Consider the following 11,374-nt stretch of genomic DNA (forward strand, 5'->3'; position numbering starts at 1 on the left):
TGCACCAGGCCTCTATCCTATATAGTAACAGGGTAATATGCAAACTGACCCTAACAGCAGAATGACTGGGAATGACTGGTCACTATGACACACACTGACCACCAGGGGGCAGACTCTCAATGCTGGAGCTGCCCTCTGGTGGTCAGGTTACTCTCACATGGGAGGAGCTCTGCTCAGCCACAAGCCAGGCTGATGGCTGCCAGTACAGCGGTGGTGGTGGGAGCCTCTCCTGCCTCCTCAGCAGCACTAAGGATGTCCGACTGCAGTTTAGGCCTGCTCCCTGCTGGCAAGTGGACATCCCCTGAAGGCTGCCGGCCTGCCAGAGGGATGTCAGATTGCCATCTTAGGCCCAATCCCCCGGGGAGCGGGCCTAAGCCAGCAGGTGGTCATCCCCTGAGGGGTCCCAGACTGGGAGAGGGCACAGGCCGGGCTGAGGGACCTTCCCCCCTCCCCCCGAGCGCACAAATTTTTGTGCACTGGGCCTCTAGTTTTAAAATAAATGACTGAGAAAAATTGTGTATTTGTTAATACATGAATACTAGTAATTCACATTTGAAGGGGTAATATGGTGATATTAACATTTTGCATACATATGATTTTCAAGACTTTCTCTACTTACCCCTTTAAATGAAACAGAAACAAATGCAATATTTTCCTTAGTTTATTTTTTGTGAAAATACTTTCCAGGACTACAGTTGCTAGAAACTGGCAGGGGAAAACCCCTCAATTTACTATGATTAGATATTTTAAGGGAAATATGCAATTTAAAAGGATTAACATTTTATTCCTCATCCTACAGTTTGGAATTGAAACAGAGCCAATTCCAGAAGATATTGAAGATCCCAAAGCCTACAGGTATGGGAATCCTATGTAATAAAAGCATAATATGCAAATCGACTGAATGGTGGAACGATGGGTCAGCGGGGCCGGCTGGCATGTGCCAGTGGGCAGAGGGAGGGGATGGTGTTGGGGGGCAGCGGTGACCAGATGCAGTGGAGGGGCGATGCGGGGGGCAGGGCTGTCTCCAGATTGGCCCACGGGGGTGGCCTCCTGCAGCGGGGTGATTCAGGGGCCAGCTCCATCCTTTGATCAGCCTGCCTGGTTGCCTCCCGCAGAGGAAGGCCAGGCTGTGGCTTAGGCCCGCTCCCCGTGAGCGCTCCCGGACTGCAAGAGGGTGCAGGCCAGGCTGAGGGTCCCCCCGCCACCCGGCCCCGCCAGTGCACAAATGTTCATGCACTGGGCCTTTGGTTTTTGATAAATACCTACTAAGCCTGAGCTTTTGCAAAACAAACCAATATGTCACAGAAGTTGACTAAGCTAAATAAATTTCCAAATATTTAATACTAATTTTCTCTGTGCTGTTTCTGTATCCTAATTTGTTGGTCTTTCAAATTTTGTTTTCAGTATAGAGAATGCCAGAAGAAAAAGAGAACATGACAAGTTAATGAAAGAAGTGGAAGAAATGAAGGCCAAGAAGAGGGAACAACTCAAAGGTTTGAGGAATCGATTTCAGAAACTGTTAGAAATGAATGAAGAATTACCAAAGCATATGCAGTTTCAACGGACAGTAAGTCAAAAATAAATTTGGCCAATGTGTTGGCAGCCACTAAACTACTGTAGCACTTGTCACACAACTTAGTTTGGATGCAGAAGAACCTCTTAAATACAAAGTTTACTTCTGGATTTAGCTACCTTTCCTTTTTTGTGTGTGTAACAAGATACAAATATAGGTTTGAATCTGGTTATCAACTCTTTATCATATGCAGTGAAGATATCTAACTATTGTATATATATGATCTGATTCTTGGTGCTTCCATTTCCATAATTCATCAGACCTGTTGAAAAGATAATACCTGCTTTATCCACAAAATTTCTGACTTAGTTTATGGGTAGCGATGGTGGTGAACACTGAATTGTTTAAGGTAATTTTGTATTGATTTTTTTTTCTTTTGTGACTTACTGCAAAACTCCATCTACTTGCCAGTGATTCTTTTTTTCATTTTGTTGTTGTTGTTAATCGTCACCCGAGGATATTTTTCCATTGATTTTTAGGGAGAGTGGAAGAGAGAGGGAAAGACAGAGAGAAACATCGATGTGAGAGAAATACATTGACTGGTTGCCTCCCGCATGAGCTGGGGCGGGGAGGAGCCTGCAAGCGAGGTCCGTGCCCTTGCCTGGAATAGAATGCAGGACCCTTTGGTCTGCAGGCCAATGCTTCATCCACGAGCCAAACCAGTTGGGGCTTTTTTTTTTTTTTCCATTTTGTACTTCTTCCTTAATGGAAGTACTGTCAAGCACCTTATCAAATAAAAACCCAGAATTTATCATCCTGACTATATCTGTGGTTTGCCCAGTCCTGTCATTCTAGAGGCACTTAATCGATTTCATATAAAAATGCTTGGGTGAGATCATAATGGTTAACTCACTTTGGTTAAAAGATGTCTATGCTCTTTCAGTAAGAAAAAGGTAGACACTTGGCAGAATATGGGTGACAAAATTCAAAACAAAGGACAACTGAGGCAAGATCTGTAGCTAACACCTAACACACATCATGACTTAAACCTCCAGCTCCTCTGGAAAGAATAATTGCTACTCCCAATTTAGTGTGAACAAAGTACCTGAAATTTTATAGGCGTGAAGGTAGGAAACATGAGGCCTCTAAGTATCTTTATGGGGAAAATAACCCCCTTGGTAACCAGAACTTGGTGATGTTAAGAAGATGCCAAAGACTTTGCTATCGTTCCAGGGTAGGGTCACGTGGGAGGAGATGTTCAGCTAAGGAGCTAATGGTCAGCTGTGCCCAGTCCAGCTGGTAGCAGTAGTTGCTTTAGAATGGAGGGAAAACAGTTTTTTAAAACTCTGTGAAGCTCCGGAGTATTTTTTTAAACTTTATATACTCTTTAAATATTCTGTTACCATTCATTATTTTTATTGTGAGAAGATCGTTTAGTACATAACTTCATTTGCATCATTGTTAATTATTTTTGAGAACTGTTTTCTATTTTTTGTGGAAGATCAAAAGTATGTTATTTCCTTCTAGAATGGAGAGTGTTTATGATATTTGGGAGAGAGTAATGATGAGGCAGGAAATTGAGGACACAACTTAAAATATATATGTATGGTATAGGATTAATAAAGTACCCATTTTGATGAACAAATATACCTATCTGCAGGATTTTAATATAGATGCCCAAATTCGTGCTGAGATGAACAGAATAACAGCTCATAAGATTCATCAAGTGGAAAAGGAATTAGCTTGGGAAAAAGAGAAACATGATCTTGGCCTAAAGAAGTTAGAGAAAAGGTAGGATCCATATTTCTTGCAACTTAAGATGTTTGAGAGCATATATTTGAATAAAATAGTTTGCAGTGACTTAATCAAAGTGGTCAGATAAGAGGTCTTCTGAAATATGCACTAACTCTTGACATCTCAAGAAATCTTCTTGTCATTCCTACTAATAACTTCCTGAGCTTTCTGCTCACTCCTTGCTAGTTTAAATCTGAGAAATTAGTTTAACAATTAGATACAAACCCAATTATGTAATATATATTTACTTTGTTTTTAACAAATTATTTTTTCTCTAATTGATAAAATAGCATGTAAATATTAAAAAAAACAAACAAAAAATAAAATAGAACCAAAGGACTTATGATGAAAGACAACTTCCTGTCTTATCCCTTTATCCCTCTCATGTACCAGTTTGACAGGGAAAATTACTTTTCTTTTTAAGATATAATTTACATGTAGTAAACTGCATAAATATTTTTTTAATCCTCACCCAAGGATATGTTTATTGATTTGAAAGAGGAAGGGAGGAAGGATGGAAGGAAGGAGGGAGGAGAGAGAGGGAGAGAGAACGAAAGAAAGAGAGAAACATTGATTGGTTGCCTCTCATATACACTCTGATCTGGGATTGAACCTGCAACCTAGTTGTGTGCCCTGACCAAGAATCAAACCCACAACCTTCTGGTGTATGGGATGATGCTCTAACTAAGCCACCCAGCCAGGGTTGAAATGCATAAATCTTAATTGAACAGCTTGATAAATTTTTACAGATGTATAAACAAATATCTCTGATACCCAGATTAAGAACATATATATAGCACTCCAGAACGTTCTCTCATGATCCCTCCCAGTAAGAATTTAATCTCCAAAAATGAATGTTTACCACCATAGATTAGTTTTGTCTGAACTTCATATGAATGAAATGTTGCAGTATGAACTCTTTGGTATCTGACTTTTTTACTTGGTGTCATGCCTCAGGTTATCCATGTTGTTGCAGGTAGCAGTGGCTCATTCTTTTTCTTGCGTTGTAATATTCTATTAAATGGTAACGTCACAATTTATTTATGCATTTAACTGTTGATAAATAGTTGTTTCTTCTATGTTTTGACTACTTTGAGTAATGGGACTATGAACATTCTTGTGCCTTTTTTAAAATTTTTTTTTGGTGGACATAAACACTTGTTTCTGTTTGCTATATAACCAAGGGTGGAACTGCTGGGTCCGAAGTTATATGCATGTTTAACTTGATTAGACACTGCCAGACAGTTTTCTAAAGCGGTTCAACCAATTTATATGCTGGTCCTCAATGTGTGAGAATTCGAATTGATCCCCTTGTATTGGTTCCCTAGGGCTTCCATGACAAAATACCATAGACTGGTTGATTTTTAACAACAGGTATTTACAAACTGATAGTTGTGGAGGCTGGAAGTCCAAGATCAAAGTGTTGACTAAGTTGTTTTTAACTGAGAGAGGGGAAGGAGAATCAGTTCCGTGCCCGTCTCTGAAATTCTGGTGGTTTGTCAGGAATCAGTGGTGTAGATGCATCACTCCACGCTGCTGCCTTCATGTGGTGGACTCTCTGCGTCTCTTCCTATAACCTTCCCTCTGGGCATGTCCACATTACCTTTCTTTTGTTTATAAGGACACTAGTCATGCTAGAACCCCATCTAATCACCTTATTTCAACTTGAATACTTCTGCCAAGACTCTACTTTCCAGATAGTCATATTCTGAGGGACTGGGAGTTAGTACTTTAACGTCTTTTTGAAGGACACATTCAACCCATAATACTCATGCTTTTCATCTCTTGGTATTGTCATATCTTTAAATTCCAGCCACTGGCCTTTCCCTAGAGAGTAATGATTTTCATCCCCTTTCCTACACTTATGGTTATTTATGTGGTCTCTTTTGCTACATGATTATTCAAGTCTTTTGTTTATTCTAAAAATTGTGTTGTAGGAGTTATTGGCATATTCTGGATATGAGTCTTTTGTCATATATATGACATGTACCTATGACACATGTATATATATGACCCATATATATATGTGTGTGTGTGTATATATATATATATACACACACACACACTGAGTGGCCAGATTATTCTGATCGGCCAGATTATTATGACCACCCCATCAGTACTTCGTTGGGCCACTTTTTGCCTTCAATACTGCGGCGATTTTTCTTGGCATGGACTCCATGAGATGTTGAAAGGTGATGCGAGGAATCTGACACCATGCCTGATGAATAGCACTGTCCAGTTCTGTGAGATTCGATGGTTGTGGAACTAGCTGCCTGATGGCTCTTCTAACTTTGTCCCACAAATGCTCACTTGGATTGAGATCTGGTGATTATGGGGGCCACCTAAGCAAGGTAAAGTCTCCCTCATGCTCTTGAAACCACTCCTGCATAATACGAGCACCAGGGCATGGTGCGTTGTCTTGTTGGAAGAAGCCATCTTCTTTGGGATACGCCATCAACATGATAGGATGAACTTGATCAGCAATGATACTTAGGAATATTGTGCTATTCAGACGTTTATAATGATCTGGCCCTCTAGCAACTTCAGTGGGAAATTATAGCTAATTTGCCTACAAATGTCAGGTGGTCATAATAATCTGGCCACTCAGTATGTGTATGTGTGTGTATGTGTGTGTGTGTATGTAAAATATCTTGCTCTAGTCTGGTTGGATTTTCATTCTCATTATTGTGCCTTTTGAACAGAAGTTTTTAATATCAAAGAGTTCAATTTATCGTTTCTTTTCAATTTATTAATATTTCACTAATTCTTTTACCACTAGTTAGAGCTTTCATGCTGTTGTTAGAAAACTTTGTCTGTTCCCAATTCATTAGATAATTCTCCTATGTTTTCTTTATTGTTTCCATTCTCTATCTTGAATAATTCTAATGGGTATTGTAAGATACAGGACAAGTCATAGATTCATAACTGGGAAGGTCATGGTGGGTAGTCACATTCACACTCCAGGCGTATAATTTGAAGTGGTTGTTTGCGGCAGCAGTCTCTGGTGTTTACCTATGCCGCCATCTTGGTCTCTCCTCCAAAGTCTCTTGTGCCTTTTTTAAAATTTTTTTTTGGTGGACATAAACACTTGTTTCTGTTTGCTATATAACCAAGGGTGGAACTGCTGGGTCCGAAGTTATATGCATGTTTAACTTGATTAGACACTGCCAGACAGTTTTCTAAAGCGGTTCAACCAATTTATATGCTGGTCCTCAATGTGTGAGAATTCGAATTGATCCCCTTGTATTGGTTCCCTAGGGCTTCCATGACAAAATACCATAGACTGGTTGATTTTTAACAACAGGTATTTACAAACTGATAGTTGTGGAGGCTGGAAGTCCAAGATCAAAGTGTTGACTAAGTTGTTTTTAACTGAGAGAGGGGAAGGAGAATCAGTTCCGTGCCCGTCTCTGAAATTCTGGTGGTTTGTCAGGAATCAGTGGTGTAGATGCATCACTCCACGCTGCTGCCTTCATGTGGTGGACTCTCTGCGTCTCTTCCTATAACCTTCCCTCTGGGCATGTCCACATTACCTTTCTTTTGTTTATAAGGACACTAGTCATGCTAGAACCCCATCTAATCACCTTATTTCAACTTGAATACTTCTGCCAAGACTCTACTTTCCAGATAGTCATATTCTGAGGGACTGGGAGTTAGTACTTTAACGTCTTTTTGAAGGACACATTCAACCCATAATACTCATGCTTTTCATCTCTTGGTATTGTCATATCTTTAAATTCCAGCCACTGGCCTTTCCCTAGAGAGTAATGATTTTCATCCCCTTTCCTACACTTATGGTTATTTATGTGGTCTCTTTTGCTACATGATTATTCAAGTCTTTTGTTTATTCTAAAAATTGTGTTGTAGGAGTTATTGGCATATTCTGGATATGAGTCTTTTGTCATATATATGACATGTACCTATGACACATGTATATATATGACCCATATATATATGTGTGTGTGTGTATATATATATATATACACACACACACACTGAGTGGCCAGATTATTCTGATCGGCCAGATTATTATGACCACCCCATCAGTACTTCGTTGGGCCACTTTTTGCCTTCAATACTGCGGCGATTTTTCTTGGCATGGACTCCATGAGATGTTGAAAGGTGATGCGAGGAATCTGACACCATGCCTGATGAATAGCACTGTCCAGTTCTGTGAGATTCGATGGTTGTGGAACTAGCTGCCTGATGGCTCTTCTAACTTTGTCCCACAAATGCTCACTTGGATTGAGATCTGGTGATTATGGGGGCCACCTAAGCAAGGTAAAGTCTCCCTCATGCTCTTGAAACCACTCCTGCATAATACGAGCACCAGGGCATGGTGCGTTGTCTTGTTGGAAGAAGCCATCTCCTTTGGGATACGCCATCAACATGATAGGATGAACTTGATCAGCAATGATACTTAGGAATATTGTGCTATTCAGACGTTTATAATGATCTGGCCCTCTAGCAACTTCAGTGGGAAATTATAGCTAATTTGCCTACAAATGTCAGGTGGTCATAATAATCTGGCCACTCAGTATGTGTATGTGTGTGTATGTGTGTGTGTGTATGTAAAATATCTTGCTCTAGTCTGGTTGGATTTTCATTCTCATTATTGTGCCTTTTGAACAGAAGTTTTTAATATCAAAGAGTTCAATTTATCGTTTCTTTTCAATTTATTAATATTTCACTAATTCTTTTACCACTAGTTAGAGCTTTCATGCTGTTGTTAGAAAACTTTGTCTGTTCCCAATTCATTAGATAATTCTCCTATGTTTTCTTTATTGTTTCCATTCTCTATCTTGAATAATTCTAATGGGTATTGTAAGATACAGGACAAGTCATAGATTCATAACTGGGAAGGTCATGGTGGGTAGTCACATTCACACTCCAGGCGTATAACTTCTTTAGTAAAAGGCTTATTTTTGCTGTAAGCAGGCCCTGCCCATTGTTTCTTTGCATCTAGCTTAGCACACCTTTGAAATTGCCCCCTTTGAGACCCCTCCTTCTAAAGTGTGACTACATTCAAGAAAGCACATGATCCCCACTTTGCTTTCTCCCACCTTTGTGTAATCCCCCCTAATCTCATGCTTATCAAAGAAACTGCAAACTGTCATTGTCTAAAGCATTTATTTCAATCTATTGAGATCTTGCTTCCAGGCATATCTTCTATTTGGCTCAAATAAATTTTTGTAAAAAAAAAAAAAGAGAGAGAGAGATTGAGTGTCATTTGTTTCTATATGGACATGAGCATTACAAATCCCATTTGTTTCTAATTGACTCAGTGTCATTTGCTGAAAAAACTATTCTTTCCTCACTAGACTGTAGGTATGCCACAGTTAACTGTATGTATGTGATTCTGTTCCTAAACTCTTCTTTCTATTCCATTGGCATATCTTTAATCTAGTCTCACATTGTTTTATTCTTGACTTCTGATATTATTACTCCTCTGGCTTTGTTTTTCATCTTCAATATTGCTTAGGTTCTTTGCATAGAATCAACTTGTCAATTTTCACAAAGCATGCTAATATTTTTTAATTGAAATTCATTGAATCTGTAGATCAATTTAGACATAATGGACGTTTAAACAATATTGACTTTTACAATCCATAAACATGATATATCATTAAACATCTCTTCATATATCATTAAACATCTCTTCATATATCATTTTAACATCTCTTCTAGTGGTGGCAACCATTAATCTAAATAACATATTTCTGTGAATTTATTACTAATCATTATTTATTGACTTCATAGTATGATGATTTTTAAAAAAATATATTTTATTGATATTTAACAGAGAGGAAGGGAGAGGGATAGAGAGTTAGAAACATTGATGAGAGAGAAACATCAATCAGCTGCCTCCTGCACACCTCCCACTGAGGATGTGCCTGCAACCAAGGTACATGCCCTTGACTGGAATCGAACTTGGGACCTTTCAGTCCACAGGCCGACGCTCTATCCACTGAGCCAAACCAGTTAGGGCATAGTATGATGATTTTGATCACCTTAATTACTAGGTGTACTGGTTAATAATGCGGATTTTTTTCAATGGATGGAGTTACACGTATGTTGATATATATGCGATTTAATATGTATACTATTTTGTTGTATTGACAACAAGCTTCAAAACTTATATGTCAAATTTGCTGATGGTGTTAACATCATAGATATTTTTACGCTTAAAAATGTCAAATTTCGTGCCAAAATAAGAGCATTTGCAGGAAGTTTTAATTCATTATTTTGAAGAAAAGTGCTACTGAAAGTTACCATATACTTCGGGAAGCTTATGGTTAACATGCTCCATCTCAAGATACTTGTGAACGCTGGTTTAAATGCTTTAAAAGTGATGATTTTGATGTGAAAGACAAAGAACGTTCGGGTCAAGCAAAAAAGTTTGAAGACCAACAATGACAAGCATTATTGGATGAAGATGCATGTCAAACTCAAAAAACAACTTGCAGAAAGATTAAACGTTGCTCAGCAAACAATTTTCGATCGTTTACAAGCAATGGGAAAGATTTTAAAGAAAGGAAAATGGGTGCCACATCAACTGAACGAAAGACAAATGAAAAACCGAAAAGTCATCAGTAAAATGTTGCTTCAATGACATGAAATAAAGTCTTTTTTGCATCGAATTGTGACTGGTGATGAAAAGTGGATTTATTTTGAGAATCCCAAATGCATAAAATCTGCATTATTAACTGGTTAATGCTTGATCTGCATTATTAGTTGGTTAACGCTTGATCTGCATTATTAATCGGTTAGTGCTTAATCCTCATTATTAACTGGTTAACAATTAATCCACATTATTAACCAGGTAATGCTTAGTCCACATTATTAACCAGTTAACAATTAGTAGTACTCATGCTTTTTTCTACCTTCTTGAATATATAAAACATATTTTAATAACTAAAGTCCTTCTCTGCTAGTTATATCATCTGTGTCATTTCTGGGACTGCATCCATTAATTGATATTTTTCTCTTTAATTTGGATCATATTTTTCTTCTACTTTGCCTGCCTAAAAATTTTTAATTGGATGCCAGACATTGTAAATTTTACATTGCTCTTGATCTTTGTTCTGAAATTTAATGAAGTTACTTGAAAATAGCTTGGTTTTTAATTTTTTATTTTTTTGAGGCTGGCTTTCCATTTTTGTTAGGTGGGATCAGGCAGCCTTTAGTCTATAGCTAATTTCCCCCCACTGCTAAGATAAAATACTTCTGAGTACTCTACCCTACATCCTATGTGTTATAAGTCTTGTGAAAACACAAGCTATTTCAAACTGTGTGTGGGGGTGGGGGTGGAAAAAGATTATTCTACCTGCTCCCTTCTGGTGTTTCTTTCCCCAGCCTTAGGTGACTCCTCACATGTTATGTGCTGATCAGACGCACCTGAAGGCTGGAAGGGAGGCCTCTGCAGGACCCCAGAGCTCTCCCTGTGCAGCAGTCTCCTCTCTGGTACTCTGCCCTGTGAATTATGGCACTTGTTACCTGGCATTAATCCCTGAATATTTTAATTCTTGGATAATATTTGAATATATTTACATCCCTAAATTATATCTAGATTGCTACCCACCAAGAGATGAAAGAAGGAAGTTCTTCTCAGGAAGAACCCTCAACATAGTATCCTATGTTTGGCTTTAATACTCATAACATATTCATAAATGTATTTATATGGCAAGTATTAATTAACCGGTTAATGCTTAAACTCAGGTATATAAGCAATATTTCTAGTCTTTATTTTATTTGACTCTGGGCTCCTATTCTACCAGGTAGACAAGAAAGTCAGTTTTATTTATTTATTTATTTATTTTTTTATTGCTTAAAGTATTACAAAGGGTAATACATATGTGTCCTTTTTTCCCCCCGCCCTCGACAATCCCCTGGCTTCCCCTACCTCCCAGTGTCTTATGTCCATTGGTTATGCTCATATGCATGCATACAAGTCCTTCGGTTGATCTCTTACCCCCCATCTCGCCCCCCAACCCTCCCCAGCCTTCCGGCTGTAGTTTGACAGTCTGTTTGAGGCTGCTCTGCCTCTGTATCTATTTTTGTTCATAA

The 11,374-nt window shown here is 38.6% G+C and overlaps 1 protein-coding gene across 1 annotated transcript in view; it reads left to right on the top strand.

Moving 5' to 3' along the window:
• The window catches only part of CFAP44 (cilia and flagella associated protein 44), a 138,066-nt gene that overhangs the window by 72,364 nt on the left and 54,328 nt on the right, over window positions 1-11,374 (top strand). Inside the window, exons 20-22 of the mRNA XM_014545394.1 lie at window positions 800-855; window positions 1,405-1,567; window positions 3,174-3,304. Coding sequence (XP_014400880.1) covers window positions 800-855; window positions 1,405-1,567; window positions 3,174-3,304 — 350 coding nt within the window. The remainder of the gene's footprint in view (window positions 1-799; window positions 856-1,404; window positions 1,568-3,173; window positions 3,305-11,374) is intronic.

The sequence above is a fragment of the Myotis brandtii genome, unplaced genomic scaffold (assembly GCF_000412655.1).
Source record: "Myotis brandtii unplaced genomic scaffold, ASM41265v1 scaffold406, whole genome shotgun sequence".
Classification (NCBI taxonomy): Eukaryota; Metazoa; Chordata; class Mammalia; order Chiroptera; family Vespertilionidae; genus Myotis; species Myotis brandtii.